This window comes from Arvicola amphibius, chromosome 3 (assembly GCF_903992535.2).
Source record: "Arvicola amphibius chromosome 3, mArvAmp1.2, whole genome shotgun sequence".
NCBI lineage: Eukaryota > Metazoa > Chordata > Mammalia > Rodentia > Cricetidae > Arvicola > Arvicola amphibius.
The window spans coordinates 23,042,367-23,064,945 of NC_052049.1; the positions used below are offsets into that span (position 1 = coordinate 23,042,367).

General features: G+C 44.1%; 2 protein-coding genes across 2 annotated transcripts in view; one reads left to right on the top strand and one right to left on the bottom strand.

The window, feature by feature from the left end:
• The first annotated feature begins 1,205 nt into the window (after positions 1-1,205).
• On the top strand, positions 1,206-2,642 carry Rxfp3 (relaxin family peptide receptor 3). The gene has a single exon (XM_038321164.1). It carries the CDS (start codon positions 1,206-1,208, stop codon positions 2,640-2,642), a length of 1,437 nt encoding a protein of 478 aa, XP_038177092.1.
• A 6,378-nt stretch (positions 2,643-9,020) lies between these two features.
• Positions 9,021-22,579, bottom strand: part of Slc45a2 (solute carrier family 45 member 2) — a 28,799-nt gene continuing 15,240 nt past the window's right edge. The window contains exons 4-7 of the mRNA XM_038324419.1: positions 15,183-15,326; positions 14,047-14,170; positions 11,724-11,935; positions 9,021-9,245 (exon numbers count right to left, since the gene is read on the bottom strand). Coding sequence (XP_038180347.1) covers positions 9,021-9,245; positions 11,724-11,935; positions 14,047-14,170; positions 15,183-15,326 — 705 coding nt within the window. The remainder of the gene's footprint in view (positions 9,246-11,723; positions 11,936-14,046; positions 14,171-15,182; positions 15,327-22,579) is intronic.

Here is a 22,579-nt window from a genome sequence, read left to right on the forward strand (position 1 = left end):
TTTCTTTGTTTGGTTAAATGTCTTTACCTCTTCCATTCCATCTGATGCTACACCCCTTAACTGCTGTTTTTAAAGTCAGGAACCCTTTATTATCCCAGAAATTAGGCCAATTTCTGCATACTTAACATAAAACAAACACCCCAAATTCATTAGGTCCTTCTTTAAAAGTGTAGTTTACACCAGAGAGGCTAGTCTGGCATTTAAATATATTATATTCTGAGATGTAACTCCCACAGCACCCCCACACTTTCAGTTTTCCAAACACACCCAATTCTAGGCAAACACCAACCCTTGGAATTCTGTCACGGGCAAACACCAACCCTTGGAATTCTGCCAATCTGCTAATTTAAGGGGAGATGGAGGTCCGCTTTGAGTATTTGGAAAGGATTGATTGCCACTTAGTTTAAAGAAAAAAAAAAGGTGCCACTATTGGGTTGACTGAATGATTTCAATATTGAAGTGAAAGGGAGAATGGGGGGGTGGGAGCCAGAATAAGAAAGGAAGAAAGCATACTCACTCCAGCCATAAGAGAAAATAAAAGGTCAAGACCGCTCCTTCTGCAACTAGGGAGAAGAAAAAGGGGAGTTACCCTTGGAAGCTGCCTCCCCTCTGGGAGGCGCGCGGGGTTCAGCACCTCGGAAAGCACCCCCTTCTACATAGGGATTACGCATGCTCTTTGGGGCTCTTCGCAGAGGCTCTGTGGGTGCGAACGCAACTCCTGTAACTCTGTTAAGTCATTGGGGGATGACAATATCGGACAAATAGAAAACACCAACGGAGCTCCAGGCAGTGACGGCGTGAATCAACCTCCAGGCAGTCAGCGAGACACGGATGTTCCCGATCACTATTTTCCTCTAAAAGGAGAGAATCTCGTCCGGGCAACGGCAGAAGCCGACAAAGGTACTGGGAAGAGAAGCGGCAGGAGACCTGTGCTCTTGAGCAGGGGGGTGTGTCTAAGTGACAACGGGAAAAGGAAGACCCTTGATCCGGGCCACTTTCCTGGAACTGCCCTCCTCTGCTCTAAACCCATTAAGACCTGATGAGCTCAGCCAACCCTTGAGCCAAAGGCGGTTCTGGGTGCGAGGATTCGGCTCAGCATCCTCTTTCCAGGTGTAATCTTCAGTGGCTTCTTAGAAAGCTTCTTGGACCATTTGGGTACCACACCCGGAGCGAGCGGTGCCTCTCGGATAGTTGGCCCGCAGAACATGACCCAGAGGCACCTGCGCACGCAGGTGGCTTCTGCAACCACGGTCGCCACCATGAGTAAGGCGGCTGCGGGTGATGAGCTCTCAGAATTCTTCAGCCTCATCCCAGACTTGCTGGAGGTTGCCAACACAAGCAATAACGCGTCGCCGCAGCTTCCCGACTTGTGGTGGGAGCTGGGGCTGGAGTTGCCGGATGGTGCGGCGCCCGGGCATCCCCCAGGCAGCGGCGGGGCAGAGAGGGCAGACACTGAGGCCCGGGTGCGGATTCTCATCAGTGCGGTTTACTGGGTAGTTTGTGCCCTGGGACTGGCCGGTAACTTGCTGGTTCTCTACCTGATGAAGAGCAAGCAGGGCTGGCGCAAATCTTCCATCAACCTCTTCGTCACTAACCTGGCGCTCACTGACTTTCAATTCGTGCTCACTTTGCCCTTCTGGGCGGTGGAGAACGCTTTAGACTTCAAGTGGCCCTTCGGCAAGGCCATGTGTAAGATAGTGTCCATGGTGACGTCCATGAACATGTACGCTAGTGTCTTCTTTCTCACCGCTATGAGCGTGGCGCGCTACCACTCTGTGGCCTCGGCTCTGAAGAGCCATCGGACCCGAGGGCTTGGCCGTGGCGACTGCTGCGGCCAAAGCTTAAGGGACAGCTGCTGTTTCTCAGCCAAGGTGTTGTGTGGATTGATATGGGCTTCTGCCGTGTTAGCCTCGCTGCCCAATGTCATCTTCTCTACCACCATTAGGGTGATGGGCGAGGAGCTGTGCCTCATGCATTTCCCGGACAAGCTGCTAGGCTGGGACAGGCAGTTCTGGCTGGGTTTGTACCACCTGCAGAAGGTGTTGCTGGGCTTCCTGCTACCGCTGAGTATCATCAGTTTGTGTTACCTGTTGCTGGTGCGCTTCATCTCTGACCGCCGCGTAGTGGGGACAACGGATGGAGCCGGAGTCGCAGCGGCTGGGGGAGGCCTGAGTGCAGCCGGGGCTCGGAGGCGGTCCAAGGTCACCAAGTCAGTGACCATCGTAGTCCTGTCCTTTTTCCTGTGTTGGCTGCCCAACCAGGCGCTCACCACCTGGAGTATCCTCATCAAGTTCAACGCGGTGCCCTTCAGCCAGGAGTACTTTCTGTGCCAGGTGTACGCGTTCCCAGTCAGCGTGTGCCTAGCGCACTCCAACAGCTGTCTCAACCCGATCCTCTACTGCTTAGTGCGCCGCGAGTTCCGAAAGGCGCTCAAGAACCTGCTGTGGCGCATCGCGTCGCCTTCGCTCACCAGCATGCGCCCCTTCATCGCCACCACCAAGCCAGAGCCGGAGGACCACGGGCTGCAGGCCCTGGCGCCGCTTAACGCCGCTGTAGAACCTGACCTGCTCTACTATCCGCCCGGTGTAGTGGTCTACAGTGGGGGACGTTACGACCTGCTTCCTAGCAGTTCGGCCTACTGAGACCTGCTAAGGCTCTAGAGGGCCTTCGGCCGGCCGACAAGGAGAGGGGAGAGCAGTTTGGGGGCTGGAAGAGCGGGATTGGAGAAAAGAGTAGGAAAGGAATGTTGCTGGAAAGAGCGGACTGTGAAAAGGCTAGAGGACTGTCTGCAGAAATCAGGTTAAGGGAGAAACATCCGTACCTGGGTAGAGCCAGCAACCTCGGCTCAGGCTCCCCAATCCCCACTCCCCTGTCCCTTACTCCAGCTCCCTCTCCCCCACCCTGCCAGTACAAGGCTGTGGGACACCTAGGAGCCATGGGAAGTGGGAACAGCACTGGGAAGCGGAGAGATTGGGTTGCTTAGGAGCTGGGCTTAGCTAAATGACGTCCAGACCAGGGATCATTTGGCCCAGAGACTTTTATGAAGAACTTTATGAGGCCTCAAGTAAAATCCCACAGGGTAAGTTGCCCATAAAGCCCACCTAACTGCCCTTTGATCTGCTAGACTGTCCCAAGCAAAGATCTAACTTGTGACTGTCTGGAAAAAGGAAAATGAGAACTAGAATCTTTTATCCTTTATCATCCTGGACAGGGCTATCGTGCACAAGCTGACCCTGATCTCTCTGTTGTGCCTCTGAGCACAAATGTCACCCGTGTCACCAGGAGTCTCTAGGGAGTGATGTGGGGCACCAGAAAGAGTGCTGTGGTTAAAAGGAATGATGTAGAGGAGCCTTTTTCTGATGCAGCCTCTGAAGGAAAGGGGGGACTAGATACAGGGTGGGGAGTGTAGTGTCTCCTCTGAAAGCCTGGGTACTACCCAGAATCTGTTGAGGACAGTGTGGATACCTGGCATGTTGGCTATTGCTGCAGGTGAGGCAGCAAGCACCCTGAAAGCTCTCCTGAGAGTCAGGGTGCTTTAGCAATCCCCCCACTCTTTGGGAATGGACTGATAGATGAGAAACTGAAGTAGCAGATAGAGGGATGGCTCGGTGCTGTTTGGAACTTAGAAGAGCAGGAAATGTTGTCCAGTTGTCTTCTAGAAGTTGGGGGTTTTGATCTTTCCAAGAGGGAGGGTGGATTTGAGTAAAATCTGTCCTAAAGAGAAAGAAGGGACAGTTCCCAAGAGCACGAATGTACAAGTGAAGCTATGTAGCTGACAAAAGGAAAGACTTGGAATTTGAGTAGTAGACTAGCTAACCAAGTTCCAGGTACTCTTGTGTGTTTTGCTCATTGTGCATGCAGGCCAGCCACAGGGCTGTCTGGAAGGAGTGAACAGACTCCTCACGACACCCCAGTTCTAGTCACAAGGTAAGAGACTGCTCTGAGAACTGACATCAACCCCTTCCTCAACCAGGATCAATAGAGAGGCTCCTTTTCTATTTGCCTTTTTCTGGGGTTAAGGGGCTGGTAGAGCAGACACCTCACACTGCGGTGTGCTCACTTGATGAAGTCTCACTAGAAAAGCACAGCTGCTTAAATGGCCTCCTGAACGATAGGACTGCTTGGTAATTTTGTCAACATTGTACTGTTATTTGTGAGACTTAAAGCTTAGCCTACGGAATCTACATGCCTGCCATCAAAACCACATTTTCTGCAACACAGGTCCAGGCACTCAGATACCTTCCCACAAAAAGAACAAAAGCAAAGCAAGCCCTGAGGCCTTGTTTAGAAGCAGTCACACCAGCCCTCCTTTGCTCCTTGGCATTATTAATGCTGGCATTGACTAGCAACCAGGCTAGCACCTGTTGGAATGTGAGCCCCAGTGCTCTGTGCTGGCTAATTTTATGTCAGTTTGACACAAATTAAAGCTAACTGAAAAGGGAGAACTGCAATTGAGAAAGATGATGCTGTAAGATCCAGCTGTAAGACATCTTCTTAATTAGCAATTCATAGGGGAGGTCCCAGAACATTGTTGACTGATGCTGTCCCTAGACTGGTGGTCCTGGGCTCTTTAAGCGAGCAGGCTGAGCAAACCATGTGAAGCAAGCCAGGAAGTTGCACCACTCCATGGCCTCTACATCAACCCCTGCCTCCAGGATTCTGCCCTCTTTGAGTTCCCATTTTGGCTTCCTTTAATGATGAACTACAATGCCAAATAAACCCTTTCTCTCCAACTTGCTTTTTGGAGTGTTTCATTGCAGCAATAGAAACCCTAACTAACACATGTTCCAATTTACAAAATAAATAAAAGGGCAAACATAAGAGGAAACAGACAATACCACGTCCATGTACAGCATCGGTATTAGACTGTTCCTGGAAGATTAACGTCACTTACTGTTCTAATTCTGAGAGTGCCATTGTTTGTGGATAGCCTAGAATTCTTAAGTGAAAGTACTGATGTGTTTATTTTTGCTGTGGGCGTTCGAGAAAGAGAAGATACTGAGCTGGGGCTAGGACTTCATGCAAATCTCTGTAAAAGGAGCCACTCTGTCCAAATCTAAGGCTGAGGGCTTCAGAGAACACCACAGGGGGAGTCAAAGACTATGGATTCTGTCCACTCAAAGACAGAACTGCAGGAGGTGACTGGGCAGCCCCTCTGTGTGCCTGTGGTTAGGGCAACAACCAGCACAGTCCAGACTTCACAGTTAGAACAAACAGCCAGAGAGTCAAGCAAGACAATGCTTAGAACAATGATTTGGACATTACATTGAGGCTACAATAAAAGAAAGGAGTATCAGAATCCAGGAAGAAAAGACGGATTTTGCTCAAAAAAAATATTTTAGCGGGGGTCTAGGTAATGTGGATGCAATGTTGACAAAGATGCTGAGGGTGGTGGGGGAAGGGGAAGCAGAAAGCAAACAGTGTACCCTCCCTTTATCTGTTAGGAGTTCCCTGGATTACTACTGAAAGTGCATACACCCCCTACATTAATTTTGTGTACAGTTAAGATGTTTTTTTTTGTCAGAATGAATTTTATTTGTCAAAGAAAATAAAAATTTGGGTTTTCAGAGGTGGTTAAAGGCTTTTAAAAATTGGATTATGTCCACTCATTCAAATTTAATGGAACTGAGTTCAATGGGTCAAGTATATATGTGTGGGGGAGAGAGAGAGAGAGAGAGAGAGAGAGAGAGAGAGAGAGAGAGTGCTCTAGGTCCTTACTCCAGATCAGTACTCTATCAAATGTTGCAAAATCGACATTGTACATTGATATAGTCATATTTATTGCCTCTTGTGTTAGCCTTTTTTCTCCAAACAATGATCCATTGATGTCTGGTCACTTGTAATAAAGTCCATGTCTTGTGACTGATCAGTGGTGACCGTGTTTGACTTCTTTAAGGTCCAATTAGCATGGCCCTCAGATGAAGGACATTCCCAGCTGAACCATTCATTCATTCCCAAGCCCTCAAAGACCAAAACATGTCCCTGGAATTACACCTAAGTATGACATGAAACTCTCCAGGTTCCGTAAACCTTGTAGAGGTGAGCATATGTAGATGGAGTTTTCCTGTCTCAGCCCCCTGCTCCCAAACAACCAGCAGCCGTTTCTAAAATAACTGACTTAATATCAAGTCAGAGACTTAATATAATTTATAAATACTCGGTTGATAGCTCATGCTCGTTGCCACCTAACTCCTACATTTAAATTAACCAATAATTCTTAACTATGTTTTGCCACGTGGCTCATGGCTTGCTACCTCATTTTCTATACATCTGGCTTCCTCGGTGGCTGTCTGGGGTCTCCTCTGATTCTGTGCTTCCTCATCCCAACATTCTCAGTTTGGCTTTCTTGCCTAAGTTTATCCTGTTCAGCTATTGACCAGTCAGCTTGTTTATTAAGCTAATCACAGCGACATAGATTTACACAGTGTACAGGAGGATTATTCCATTATTCCACAGCAGGTATAAGTAGGAAGAGTGGTAGCTTGGTCTGCTTCTTTTATCAGGGGGACTGACAACAGGACCTCTTAGAAGCTGCTCATCACCGTCTCGGGCTACAGAGTTCAGAGGAGGTGCTGCTTTCCAGGGTCACATTTCTAGTCTGTCAAGTGTTCAGTTCTCCCACATAGATCATGGTGGTTGGGATAAAAACTAGGACAGTTGGGGTGACTTTATGTACACCCCCTAAGAAGACGAGATGATTTTATTTGTGAATTAATGTACCAATAGAACACAGGGAGACCTGACTGAGGGGCAGCCAATGAATGGCACCTATGTGGGCAAAAAGTGTTGGGAGCAATGAGCCCCCAGATCCTGAATTTCTTGTAAACAACTTGTTCTCCCCTGATCTGAGTGCCTTCAGCTGCTCTGAGCAGGAGACCCTCGGGAGTTCCTGATGGCAGGGAAATGGTTTCTGGTGCGTTTGGCTGGGGCGTGGCTATCCCTATATAAGCTGCCCCTGGACACAATTAAGGGGGCATTCTTGGAGCATTCTGGCTTCAAGGGTGACCCGTGTCTCTCTCTGTCTGTGCTGTCTGTGAGTCTTTGTGTGTTTCAATCTCCAGCCCCTTGCCCAGTTCATCAACTGTGTGGCGCATAGAGCGCAGACGGACATCGTGGACCGCAAAAAAAAGGAGAGCAAGGTAGCAGGCAGATTGATAAGTGAAGCAATAGCACACTCAGGTCTGGGAACAAAGCCCAAAAAGCCAGAAAAACCAGGGATCCAAAGAGAATGAGTTATTATGTGGAATCCTGGGGTGCCTACCTTCTGACAAGAAAGCTGTATGTCCTGTAGATGACTGAGGAGGGAGACGAGGTGATGAAGGGACGCAGACAGGAAGCAGCAGTTACTTTAGCACAAGCGCCCCCTACCTTCCACCTACTGGCCACAACTCGGGTATGCGGAATAAATTTAGCCAGAGGCACAGGAATCCAGGTCGCTCCTTGTTCTATGATAACAGAGCAGCGGCGAGCAGGCTCCTTAAATACAAAGGAGACCTCTGGGAGATTGTGACAAGGTGGACATCAGGCAGCAGCCGGAAGGAGAGAGTGGGCGCGAACTATTTGGGACCACAGAGAAACAGGAAGTGGCAAGGAAGCAAGACACACGGTGTCCCTTGTCCGGCTGGGTTCTTAGGCCAGTAGTCTTCAGTGCTGCCCCGTTCACAGGCAATCAGGGCCCACGCCCGCACCACTTCACTAGAAGACGAGGGTCAGCTTCCATCCTCCTAGCAGGGCCTCATGCAGGAACGGAATGTCCTCAGCCCATACTCTCGATCCCAGAAACCCCCACGGAAACAACTCGTGTGGCTATTTGAAAAACCTTCCCAGGCCTTTACTGAGCTCATGGCTTTTTGCCTCAGTTTCCTCACCTAAAAGTGAAGACCAACCATAGCACTCATGGTCAAAAGTGCTGTATCAACAAAGTTTAAATCTGCCGGGCGGTGGTGGCGCACGCCTTTAATCCCAGCACTCAGGAGGCAGAGGCAGGCAGATCTCTGAGTTCGAGGCCAGCCTGGTCTACAAGAGCTAGTTCCAGGACAGGCTCTAGAAACTATAGGGAAACCCTGTCTCGAAAACAAAAACAACAACAAAAAAAAGTTTGAATCTTTGCAACCGTGGGAAGCACTCCCCAAGGGTTAGGCACCAATTGTTACAAGGCTCTAAAAATGAAATTCATCATACCAAATGCATGCATGAGCACGTGTGGTTTGGGGACGTCAACTACGTTGCCACTGAGTACCAAGGAAAAGGATCAAAAGTAGGCAGGCTCTAAAGTTCATAATTAATTTTCCTATTAAATAATGTGCTCTTTCAGCATGCTATCAATGCAATCTCTTCAGGCTGCTAAAAATTCCCTACATGGGAGCCCACTGAGGAATTTGGCTAAAGAAAAGGTGCTTAGTTGGGGTGAGACAGAATATCTTAGGAGGAACCCAGAAATTGTTTCTTGAAAGTGTCAATTCCAGAGGATGAAATGACAGTAAAAGACTCAAGAAAAATATGTTTATTGCATCAATGAAACAGATGAACACTCTTAAGTTGCACAGCTTTCAGAAGGAAACATTCCAAGCAGATCTGTTAAGAGTGCCATACACTAACAGGAACTAATTATGAGCAAATTAAATGTAAATAAATCAACACCATAAAACAATCAGCAATATTTAAGTATTTTTGAATTTGTTGAAATATGTGATTTCCAGTGATATATGGACTGCTTTTTAAAAATCAGATTATAACACCACAGGTAGGATTGATTTGCTCCTCAGATGTTATCCAGGCCGGAAATGACCTTGAGAAGGGGAAGCTGACTTTTCCCCATCCCTGCATCTAGGAGCAGGTGGCAAGGAAGATGCAATGAGGCAGGCAATCCTACCACACTCACCTTTCCCATGTGTGCAGGCACAGTGAGATTCCAGCATGGGACGTACAATTCCCCAAGCCGAAGAGTCCAAGAACACACTGGTTTCTTGCCACCAGCCTCACCTCCTCGTTTGTCCGAGGTTTGATGTCTCTTTATAAACCTAATCTACATATCTAACAAAGAGAGCCACAAAGCAACAGCCTATCAGTGCCACTGCAGAGGCTGTGATCACCACCACAATGACACTCCCAGCCATGTTGACCAGGAGGCCCAGACCGACTCCAACCAAGATCTGAGCCAGCTGCACCATGGAGGTGAGGGCAGCACAGTCCACGCCTTTGCCTCTGCCACTGCTGTCAGAGACTCCTGGGGCTCCCTGCTGCTTCTGCAAGAGAAACACAGGGAAAGATGAAACACTGTCACATGGGGGAGGGAGGGGGGTGTCAAGGGTCAGCTTACTTTTCCTGGGAAGAGTCCAATGGTAAGTGCCTTTGTGTTTCATGGGATCTTGGTTGGAGCTGACTCTGAGCTCACAAATCAAGAATAATTTCACGTAAGAACAAACTACATTCCAATGCAACCTTATTAGATTCCATGCCATTTTTATGCATCACAAAACAGCATCCTTCTTTGAATTTATCAATCTTTTAAAAACTTAAAAGGGATTATCAATCTTATAAACTATCTGAAAACAAACAGTAGGCTGCCTTTGACCAGCAGGCCATAGTTTGCTAACTCCTGACTGAGGGACTCCAGGGAACTCCATTGTTGCTGGCTTCCTTATTTCCAAGGAAGCCTTTTCCTCCAACTTTAGTGACAGCTTAAACATGAACATGGGCAGGATTCTCTTTGTAAGAAGTACATAAATACAATGTTGTAGAAACTCAACGTGATGTCCATTCAAATATTTTTGTCTACCTTGGTGTTCAAAAGGCAAGCGGTTTCAAAGAATGTTAAATTACTTTTAAACATAGGAGAAGAAAATTTCAACCACTTCTTAGCATGGTTATTTGGTTAATATGTTAACACTTGGTAGATATTTGGCCTCTGTTCATTCACATTGCCATTTGGTGTCTCTTACATACATGCAAGGCCTTGCACAAGGCTGTGTTGCAGTTGGGACCTTATTTTGTTATTAGCATTCACCTAGGGCAGATGTTGCTGTCACTGTCTCCAGGACAACAATAACTCTAGCTGTCATTTTTTTGAGTTCTGTGAGGTATTAACTAGGTACTATGCTGAGCACAGTAGTATATATACATATACATATATGTATATTACACACACACACACACACACACACACACACACACACATATATATATATGTCCATCTTTAGTTTCCTACTCACTTTAGGTAGTAAATGTTAATAATCTCTCTTGACTGATAAGGGTATCTGGTGTCTGAATGATCATTCCCTCTACTCGTAAGCAAAATAAGCCTTGGTACAGAAAAAAAATAAATATTATCTTTTCAATACAAATGAATAAATAAGAAAACACATTCATGTTTGCTTTATTTTCATTTAAAAGTATTGAAAGATAAACTTTAGGAACTCCAGCAAGAGAAGTAACATAGTATGTGTGGGTTGGGGGTGCAGAGAGAAAAATTAGGGAGGGAGTGACTTCATTAGAATACTTTTGTATATTGTTATTATTGAACCTTGTGAGACTGTAACCTTTGTAAAAAATGAGCTCATTTTAAATGTTACTTAATGACTAAATTAACAATATAGTCATCCCACACATCTTCAAAGGGGACAGAATTTCAACTTAGTTTTCTGTGACTCTAAAGCTTGTTAGTTTTTTCTTTGCCTTGAGTTAAATACAAAGGAAACTCCATTTCCCCCAGATTCTAGCGGTTAGACCAAAGCCAGTATTTCCCCTTGTGAAGCCAGTTCTCCTCTACCAAAAGGAGTCATTTCCCTTCTCACTGGCAGAATGGAGCAATGAACAGCTATGATGGCTATTGGCATACCAAAATGCTGGCCTCTGGGCTCCCTCAGGATCACAAGAACCTGTTACACATTTCAGAGTTCATGCTAACATGCTAGCTCTTCTCACCTCCTCCCCCACCCTAAACTCCTCCAGTTCATAGACTTCCCTCCTGTATCCTTATAACCCTGCTATTTCAGTCCCTTTTGTGCTCTCTCTCTCCCTCTCTCTCCCTCTCTCTCTCTCTCTCTCTCTCTCTCTCTCTCTCTCTCTCTCTCTGTCTGTCTCTCTCTCTCCCCTTGTCTATGTCCTATCTTTTATTTCCTCTCTGGTCTAAACACTTCCATATACCTCTGGGTATTTTCTCTCCCTCATCCTCATTAAGAAACCCCTTGATGATGGAACAACCATCAAGTAGTTTCTCTACTGCGCCCCTTGAATGCAATCAAGGGGACAACTTAAGGTCTTGCCTTGCAGTCTGAATTCCAAGCCCTAGGTAGATGGTATCTCTCCACGAAGCGTGGTAAAGACCAAGTCATGGCTCCAACCCATAACCGCAAGAAATACCAACATGCTCCTCCTCAGTGCTTGTAACTGCTAAGACATCATTGTGGGCATCTAGAAATACTAAAGTGGACAGGGAATCCCTGTAGGGTAGTTTCAGAAGAGTTTGGTCCCCATTCCTTTCTCGGTCTGATCATGGACTGGTTTCTCAGCATTGCTAAGACTACCTTCTTTAATCAGATAGTTAGGAGTCACAATCATGGTCCTAAAACTCAAAAAGTACTCCACGGTTCACAGCAAGGAGGAGGGAAGAACTCATCTAGGCTGGCCGTCATGTCTGCATGATGATAATAGTTTATGCAGCCTTCTTCCAAATTCTCCCCTCCCCCGCCCCATTCCTCAGGTAAATTCCCTTTGCTACCCACCTCTTTCTCCTCCTCATGGTGGTACTCGGCAATGAGGTTAAAGGGCACAGTGTACAATGTGCTGGACATCACACCAAACATAGAACAGAGGACCAGCGTAGAGTAGACATTCGGGAAGAGTCCTATGAATCCTGTTCCCAGGCCAAAGAGCAAATAGCCAATGAAATAAAGGCCCTTTAATCCAATGTAGGAAACCAAAGCTTTATGAAAGTCTGTTGAGAGAATAAATAGGAAAAATTACAGCTGGCAGGTGCCTCACAATATCTAATAATTTCAGATAATCCTTTCTTTTGAAGATGCATATTTTTAGACAGCTTCCTTTGATACTAAGTCAGGAACAAAAACACTTCCTTATCTGTGTGCAAGAAACAGCAGAATTTGGGGATCAGTTTTAAAGCCTTTGCATAAAAGGCAGCATAAAATTGCCTTGCTGGTTTATTGTCCATAGAAGAGAACCAGGTACTTTTTAGCAGTCAGCCAAATATCAAATGAATGTGAAAAAGAAAAGGCGCAAAAGCAGACCTTGGTAATGGGACCCAGAGCACAAAATACACAGAGGAAGAGTCATGTCCATTCTGATGAGAGGGTTCTGGCCCCAGTGGACCCAATGGACCTTGTGTGCCTATCCTGACCCTACCACCAAAAGTCAGGTTGGAAATATTAAAACAATCAGATTTTGCAGAACCATTCAAATTATTCTTAGTTTCTTAATCCCAACCCGAAGGCAGTCTGCACGGGTAAGAAAGCTGTGAGGTTCTCTGCAGACATTTTCCCCGCCTTGTCAATCACACAAAGGCTGGGAAAGGGTTCCTACAGTTCCCCCATGGCTGACTCCGTGATGGAGACAAGTTTCTTATTTACTCATCATCTTGTCTTTCTTACCTAAAAAATGGAAGTAAAATGTTAGTTAGAATCAAATGAGGTGAAATATATGAAAAATCACCCAGTCCACGATAGGACACATAGAAGATATTCAGTTCATGTGGCTGTTACCATTTTACCAACTGCAGGGTGGGCCAAAGATACCTGACTTTGGACTTGGTACTTCTCTTAGCATACACTTTGCACATACAAATATAAAAAATACAGAGGCTGGGTTATCCCTCTTCTGCTTTAGTTTATTGGTCCACATTAGCCAGAGAATAAATGATAGATGCTTGAGATGCACCCACGAAGAATAAAATGTTGCTCAGCCACTGGAATTATTATTGAACTTACGCTTCAGGGACAGGAAACAAATCTGTATCAAATTTGAATCAATTACAAAACAAAACACTGTCTTGGGTCACTGGATGAAAGACAAGCTGCAGAAATGGCAAGCAGACAACATTACTTCCCCTATCAGATGCATTCCACGTCTGGAGTGCTGTTGCTGAGGCTTGAGAATGGAAGCAGTGCAAAGCTAGGTCAATTTCAGAATAACCCCTGACAAGCCTGTTTGTTTAATGGTTTATGTTTATGCAGAAAATGTAGTCTAAGGTGTCTCAGTGCTCAAAAGATATCAGTAATGCATAGCTCTTTTCTAGGTGTGTACAGCAAGTCAAAGAAAAGCAAAGAAAGATGAAGAAATACTTGAACATATCTATAACAACAGCGTAAAGGTTGAAAGTCTAGCTTAAAGTGCTCTATTTGTGAATAGAAGCCAATACATCTCAGGGACAAAATTCCCTTGCCTCTGCTGCCTATGATATCAGGATGGGCCACATCCTCAGCAGTACTGTCTTTGTAGTGGGAAGAAATGACTGAGTTTAACATTAGCCATGAGCACTGGTATAGGATAGGGCAGGCAGCTATGTCTCCGCGCTCAGTTCTTGCAATAACTGCTAGAAGGCTGTCTCTTGGCTGTGTGGATGGAGATGAGAACAAGTCCAGTTCTCTGTCACCACCCCACCCAGGGATCCAGGTTGACCTGGGGAGCTCTGTGGAGCTGGAGATTCTGGAGATCTACAGATTTGCTAAATCACCTATGAAATCCACAAAACACCTATGGAACCACAAGGGGTCTTGCTCCTACAGAACACGGAGCTGCTGGAATTCACATCTCATCCGTCCAATATCTCACCATCTTACTCACAGAATCCCCTTTTGTTTTCTAAAAAAATATTCCCTAGAAGCCCACTGATTACAAGCACAACTCAAGGGCAATGACTCTGAGAACTGACTATGGAAAATGACACCGCACATGATCCTCTCTACAGGACTAGCTTTTCCTTGTTTCCTAAACATGATCAAGAGTCTAATAAAGAGAAGAAAATAGACTCTGAAGTATAAAATCTGGATCCCGCTGCCAGCCTGTGGAAGACGTTCTTAGGAAAATACTTACACGAATAAAGTGAAGAGAACAGGGAGTTGATGCACAAGCCCCAGCATCCAACCTCAACTCCTCTCTCATAGATGAGGAACTCAGTGGAGTTGTGGGAACTGTAGGGATCCCCATGGTACACAATCTGAAAGAGAGGGGCCAGCGGTTGAGTAACAAGTGCAGGATGGTGCAGCTCTTCTCTTGCTTCTTAAGCCTTGGGGGAAGGGGCCCTTCATCAGGTCCAGAGTCCAATCAGACATCACCAGGTCACTGTATTCATCTAGTATGCCTCCTTCAAGGACCTTCATGATAAATAGTTATGCATCAGATACAAATAATATTTCTCTGGGGTGATCTTTGATGGTCCTCCCTCTCATCCTAACTCCTGGCCCCACCTGACTTAATCCCATTCTCTAGTATGGCTAACAGACTTCCTACTCACCTCTGCCTGTAGTAGGGAGGGCCACTTGTTTGTTCCCAGCTGCTCAGCCCCGAAATAACCACACAGAAACTGTACTAATTAAATCACTGCTTGGCCTATTAGCTTATGCATATTTATAGCTTACTCTAATATCTTAAATTAACCCATTTCTATTATTTTATATTTTACCATAAGGCTCGAGGCCTACCAGCAAGCTTCTAGCTAGCAGCTTGCATCTTTACCCTCTGGTGGCTACATAGCATCTCTTGACTCTGCCTTCTTTCTCCCAACATTCAGTTTAGTTTTCCCCACCTAACTCTCCTCTGCCCTATCACAGGCCAAGCCAGATTCTTTATTCATTAACCAATAAAAGCAACACATACACAGAAGAACCTCCCACACCATCTGCCCACACCCTTCCTATTCCCACTTAGAATTCTTTCTTGTCCTGTTTTAATCTCTGAAACTCTGAGCCATCCCTCAAGGCCAGGATCATGCCATATATCTCTTTTATGAAGCTTGACATGAGCTCCGAGATCATACTTACTCTTGTCAAGTTGTTGTATTTGATCACACAGTGGTAGATCTCAGATTATTTAGGTTTAGGGGGTGTAGCAGCCTACTTCTAGAACATATCTGTAAACCAGTTCCTCGAAGACACCCTTGGCTGTATCTATTTCAAAGGCCTGACAGAAGAAGCTCCCAATGAGTGTGTGAACATAAGGCACAAGTTTACCTGTCCCATGAAATCTGTGAAGAAGAGCATGTTTGACAGGAAGGCCGTCCATCCAATGAGGTGGCTGATGCAAAGGCAGCGATAATGGGAAGGCATGTTCACTAACGTCCTCAGAAGTGACTTCATCGACATTGCCCTCTGACTCTGGAAAAAAGCATGGGTCTTCAGCGTAGGTGCCCCGGCAGCAGAAGGAGTCAGAGCAAGAGCCATGTGACATCTCCGTCACTTGTCTATCATATGACATCATATGTAGGTTTCCACAGAAGAAACTTATTGATAATGTGCTGTTAAAAAATGAATGACTGCTTAGCAGTTCTAGATCCATAAATAACTTTTATAACCTAAGGCTTCAGAGTTCAGGGATGGAGCTACACTCAGTGCAAGGCACAAGTGACAGCTGACACTCTGTCTTTAAATGGTATTCCTGCAAGAGGACGAAGCCCACAAGCCTAAACTGTCCATTAGATAATTATTGTTATTGGAGCATGGTAGGCTAATTCAAGATGAAGTTCATGATCTCTTGTCTGGACGGTAGCCACAATTATGTTTTGTTACATGTAAAAATGGATCTGGAAAATACGCCTAAGGTTACTAGTTAGTGGACCCTGAGGGAATTAACAGATGGTGACCTGGTTAATACTAGCTGAATCCTACAAGTCCTTAGAAAGCAGAGGGTTGTTCTTGTCCCAGTTTGGAACAGAAACAGAATTCTGAGCAACTTCAAGCATGAGGGTTGAAAACAGAAAGGGTCACATGGAAAGGAGCTTGAGAGGAGCCCTTCAAAGCTTAGAAAAGTTCCTGGCCAATGATGCACAAGAAAATGCGGACCTTACTCTCATACGACAAGGAACAGGGCTCTGCCAATGACCTGAATGAGCTGGAAGACAGGTTCCGTGCAGCTGAAGCTCCAGATGAGAACACTACACTGTCGACATCATGACTGCAGGGATGCAGGACACTGAGCAGAAAACCCACGGGAGCCCACCAACACTTCTGACCTACAAAACTGTGAGATGACTGGCGAAAGCTGTTCTAAGCTGCTACATTTGCAGTGATGTTCTAGGAAGTTAACACAGAGAGCCAGTCAGTTCCCTTTTCTAGGTAGGTTCCTCTCTGAGGTCACTTCTCTGCCTCTTGCCAGTGATGGGCAGGTGTACGTGAGCTTTACAGTGCGTTAAAATGTGAACAGTATAAACACACACACATATAAAACATGAATACTCGTGCCCCAGATTCCTCACTATAGATTTATGCATTAACAGCAGGGGCTGTAATTATTCTTATTATTTGCTTTCCACAAGCTTGAGAGAGCTAGAATTGACACCATTGATGACATAAAAAGTCTTTAACATCTTGTCATATAAGAGAAGAAAAAATTAAGCAGTCAGCCTCCCCGAGGACGTCAAGTGAGGTGGGTTGATGGCTCTTTCTTCTTGAGTTTTTTTTTTTAAATTCTGAGTCTTGATCTAATAATAATTAAGACCTAATTAGTAGAGTTATCAGTTTCCTGAGATCGTCTATTTCTTTATAATAACATATTGTCCTAAATCGCCTTTTATCATCTATTGTCATATATTACTGTATTATGGAATATGTTTTTTTCATAAATGGAAATGTGAGTAAAGGAAAAATTTATGATAAGATAACCATTCATTCTGTTATATTAAATGTCACATTCTTGGTAATTTTCTGCACACAAGACTTCTTTCTTGTCCTTGTTCTGTTCTATAACTCTTTAAAAAATAACTTATTATTTTTTATTTTATGTGCATAAATATTGGTATTCAGCCTGTATGCATGTCTATGTGAAGATGTCTGATTCCCGAGAACTGGAGTTACTGGGAGTTGTAAGCTGCCGAGGGGGTACTGGGAATTGAACCCATGTCCTCTGGAAGAGCAGACAGTGCTCTTAACCACTAAGCCATATCTCCAGTCTCCTGTTTTATAACTCTTAAACTTATCTGATACCTTTTTTTATTTCTATGATGAAAATATTAGATTTAACAATTCTATGCTCATCATATGGTTGCTACTTTCAGTTTCATCACCCTTGTTTGCATTTTGTGTGTTGAGACAGGATCTCAAGTAGCTCAGGCTGGCCTTAAATTTTCCAGGTCCCTGAGGGTGAGAGAATGACCTTGAACTCCCAGTTTTAACTTCCCCTCCTAAGTGCTGGGACTGTAGGTGTGCACCATCACACCCAGCTAACTCTACTCATCTTGTGGTATTTAACCCACTGGTGGGGACTATGCTAATTTCCTTACACACACACACACACACACACATATCACTCTCTTACATTTAGAAAAAATAACAATATTCTGTATGAAGAATATAGAACCTAAAATAAAAGGTTACTGTAACAAACATGTAGAATTACTTATTCTTCTTCCTAGGGAAAGGTAGCTATTGTCCATGGAGTGGCAGCTGATCTTTGTGCTTTTAACTGAGCACTTTCTCTTCATTTTGTTTCTCCTTTCACCTAAAAAAACACACACTCAGCCTGGTAAGCAAGCATTCTGCCTCAATCCAAATATTAATGGATCTTTCTTCTTTCCACATAATTTTCAGCCTTCTCCATTGTTAACATAATTTCTCCTTCCTTCCAAAAATAAATGTGAGCCTTCAAATTGAGCTTAGCATTTCTGTAAAAGCTGGAAATAAAAATATTCAGTTTTTAACTCAGAATGAAAAAATCTAGCTGGCATCTTACCCCTGACCCATCAGATCCTTGAGAAAAGCCCTTACAATGGCTTGGAGGCTCTAGGAGTTGTTTTTGAGAGGGTTGGGGAGCCAGGCAAGGGCAACGACAGCCCTGCTAGTAGCCCTCGGAGACCAGGCCTTAATTTCAGTTTACTGGAACCAGCTGGGGCTGAGAAGGCAGTTCTCTGGGTAAACCACACCGAGGAGCAACCAATTAGCAGGCATCCCATAGCCTTCTGCTAGCTCTGCAGAGTTCTATGCCTCCTGCTAGCTAAAGGTAGCTTTCCTGTCCCTGCTGCTGGAAAGTTCCTAACCATTAGAGCTGCCCACAGATCAACCCCAAGACGAATCTCTCCTCTCTGGAAACCCCAACCCATCTTGAAAGGGGCCCTGGAAGCCTCTCCAGCTGTCGCTGTTAGCCACCCCAACATGCTGGCAGGTTATTATTATTATTATTATTAGTAGTAGTAGTAGTAGTAGTAGTAGTAATTATTAATAAACATTTTTGCTGACTGTATATGTGACTGGCGGTCTTTTATGGAACTTCTCGCGGATTCTAACAGTTTTATTGCACAGACTCTACACCATCCATCAGCTGGTGACTGGAGAGTGGTGGGTTTGCAAGTGAACACACTTCAGGGTCCTCAGGAGGAAGGAAGACACACCACACCTGGTCTAGCTTGTCTCTTAAGCCAAACAACAAAAACGATTCAGATTCTAAAGCTTGTATGTGACACACACTGCTGTTGTTTGCCTCATTTTTCTTCTTATTATTCAACTGAAATACACTGTTTGACATGTGCTACACTATGATTGGAAATATGAATACACCATGGAATAACTGGAGAGGATTAACTGACTATGCCTCGTTGCCTGCATTTATCTTTTGTTTTCTCTCTCCGTCTTGCTTCCTCCCTTTTCCATCTCTCTCTCTTCCTCTCTCTCTCTCTCTCTCTCTCTCTCTCTCTCTCTCTCTCCCTCTCCCTCTCCCTCTCTCTCTCTCATTCTCTCTCAGAATGAAAACAGAACAAAACAAAAAAATGAAAATCAAAACCACCAAATCAAACAATAAGATAAAAAAAATAACAAAGGAAAACAAAATGAAAAAAAACTCACACACTCACTAACCCCAACCAAAACAACAACAAAAACCATGGAATCCCTCATTTGATGAGTTCCTTTTGGATGGTAACCGATTGCCAGAGTATATAGTTTACAATTTTTTTTCTCATCTGGCACCTTGCCTGCTCACGCTGTTGATAGTATCCTTTGCTGCGCAGAGATCTTTCTCTCCTAACTTTGCACGTTGGGATGATAACTAATGAAGAGTCTCTGCTCCCAGATTAAGGTCCCATAGTTTTCCCTGCTGTCTTCTTCTAATTGTTTTACTTATGTTTGAGGCTTATGTTTAAGTCTTTGATCCATTCTCGTTGGCTTTCGATGTAGGATGCCACTGTGATCTCGCTTCATTCTTCCATGTGTGCATATAGAGATATTCCAACACTATTTATTGAAAACTATCTTTTTTTCTATTGGGCATTTTGGCTATGTTTTTTGTAATCGATCAAATATGAGGATTAATTCTTGGTTGTCTGCTCTATTCCATTGATCTACACATTGGTTTTCATGCCGTACCATGCTTTGTTAATTATATAGCTTCACAGTAAAGTACTCAATGCCTCTAGCTTTGTTCTTTTTGTTCAGGCTTTGGATATCTGTGGTCTTCATGATTTTATATAGTACTAGAGATTTTTTTCCATTTCTGTGAAGAAAAGTTATTAGAATTTTGATAGTGAGGATATTGAATATGTAGACTTTTTGAGTAATATGGATATTTAATAATGTTAATTATCCTCATTTCCATTTAATTGTTTTCAATATTTTTCATCATTGCTTCATAGTTTTTAATTACAGATATTCCTAAGTATTTCTGTAGCTGCTGTATATTGATTTTAGTTCTAGATAGTATCCTGGTTTACTTTCTATTGTTGTGATAAAACACCATGACAAAAAGTTACTAGGTGTGTTGGCGACTCTTGTGTCAAGTTGACACAAGCTGGAGTCATCCGAAAGGAGGAAACCTCAGTGAGAAAATGAGTCTTTAAGATCCAGCTATAGGACATTTTCTTGATTAGTGGTTGATGCAGGAGGACTCAACCCATAATGGGTGTTGCTATCCTTGGGCTAGTATGGGCCTGGGTTCTATAAGAAAACAGGCTGAGTAAGCTATGATGAACAAGTCAATAAGTAGCACCCCTCAATGGTCTCTGCATCAGCTCCTGCCTCTAGGTTCCTGCCCTATTTGAGTTCTGGTCCTGACTTCCTTCAGTGATAGATTATGAAATGGAAGTGTAAGTCAAATAAACGCTTTCTTGCCCAACTTGCTTTTGGTCATGGTGTTTCATCATAGCAATAGCAACCCTCACTTGTGGAGGAAATGGTTTATTTGACATTCACATCCCAGTCACACACCATCTTGAAGGGAAGTCAGGGCAGGCACTTAAGGCCAAACCTAGAGGAAAGAATAAAGTAGAAACAATGGAATAAGGCCGCGCTTACTGGCTTGTTCCCCTACTTTCTTATATAATCCAGGCCCACCTACTTGGGCCTACTTGCTCACAGGCCAATGTGATGGAAGCATTTCCTCAGTTATGGTTCTTCCTCCCAGATGACCCTAGCTTGGGAGAAGTCGCACAGATAGCCTGCTGGAAATGTTTCCCAATGTACTGACTTATGTATATCCTCATCTCTACTTAATTCATGTTCTTGTTCTAACAGATTTTGAGTTGTGTTGTGAGTCTTATGAATATAAGAGTCTATCCTCCACAAACAGAGGCAATTTATGCTCTTTGTTTCCACGTGGACACTTTCTTTTTTTGACCCTTTCTATTTCCTTCTCTTCACTGCTTGCCCCACTACTATGTTACATAGAACTGACAGTGGGTATCCTTAGCACAATTTATTAAGAGCTTTTAATCATTAAACGATGTCAAATGTTGTCTAATGCCATTTCCACATTTCTTCCCTTAATCACAGTGTTAACCCTTTGTTATATTAATGTGATACACTATGCCACATTTATAAGGAGAAAATTCTTCTTGATCACGGTAAATAATCATTTGGGTGTGTTGCTGTATTTGTGTGTGCTAGTATTTTGTTGAGGCTCTCTACACCAGAGTTTATTAAGAACATCGACCTGTGACTCTCCTTTTGCTTCCCTGTCTTTGGTATTGGCATAGTAATAATTTCACAGAAGCATTCAGAAGTTTCCGCTTTTTTTGGATTCCTTTAAAAGACTCTGAGAAGAATTGGCACTGGCTATTTACACGCTTGGCGGACTCCAATAGGAGCTCATTCAGCTGTAAACATGGCATTGGATACTGTCACACTTCTCTTGAAACCTCTCCTGGGGCCCACAGGCTGCTTACGAGAACGTTGTTCCATTTCAATATGTCTGTGAATAATCTGAAGTTCCTTGTGTTATTCATTCCTAATTTTACACTACTCAAGTTGTGAAAGACCCTCAGTCTGGGGGGGGGGGAATTCTAATTTCTTTTTAATTATAGGTTTTATTTAAATTTGTAATAAAAATTTTTAATTTTCCTCTTTTTTCTTTTTTTTAATTGTTTTTATTGAGCTATACATTTTTTCCTACTCTCCTTCCTTCCTTCCATCTCCCGTTCTACCTTCCCTCTGCACCCACTCCCCATGCTTCCAATTTACCCAGGACATCTTGTCTTTCTCTCTTTCCTAAGTGGATTCATGTATGTCTCTCTTAGGATCCTTTTGTTGTAGACTGTAGGCTGGTTATCCTTTGCTTTAGGTCTTAAATCCACTTATGAGTGAGTACATACTATACTTACCTTTCTGGGTCTGGGTTACCTCATTCAGTATGTTTTTTTTTCTAGTTCTATCCATTTGCCTGTCTATTTCAAGATGTCATTTTTTTTTTTACTGCTAAGTAGTATTCCACTGTGTAAACGTACCACATTTTCCTTATCCATTGTTTGGTTGAGGAGCATCTAAGTTGTTTCCAGATTCTGGTTATTACAAATAATGCTGCTATGAACATAGTTGAGCACATGTCGTTGTGGTATGATTGAACATCCTTTGAGTATATGCCCAAAAGTGGTATTTCTGGGTCTTGAGGTAAATTGATTCCTAATTTTCTGAGAAATCGTCATACTGAATTGCTAAGTGGCTGGACAAATTTGCACTCCCATCAGTCTGTGGGGCTCGGCCCACATGCCTGGCTCACCCTCTCCCCTCAGTATAATTTTAATCTTCTTAAATTCCTAGGGAATATTCTCTGTTCTGTTCAGTTGAGAAAAACGTATATTCTAATGCTACTGGTTAGGTTCACATGGTATAAAGTGTGGTTCTAAGCCCATGTGTCCTTGCCGATTGTGTCTGGATGATCTGTCTACTGTTGTGGAATTTACACTGTGTGGCTAGATGTTGCTGGGATGGTTTAATAAAGAAGCTGACTGGTCAATAGCTGGACAGGATAAGGTTACGCAGGACAGTCAGACTAGGAGAACAGTGGGAGAAGGAAGGGTGGAATCTGGAGTCACCAGCCAGATGGAGAATGAGTGAGACACACCAAATGGGATAGAGGTAAGAGCAATGAGCCTTGGGGCAGCACATAGATTAATAGAAATGGATTAAGTAGGCAATTCGTTTAGTAACAAGCC

Excerpts from the sequence above, each read along its gene's own strand:
- Rxfp3 (XM_038321164.1), top strand. The coding sequence starts at position 1,206 with ATGACCCAGAGGCACCTGCGCACGCAGGTGGCTTCTGCAACCACGGTC.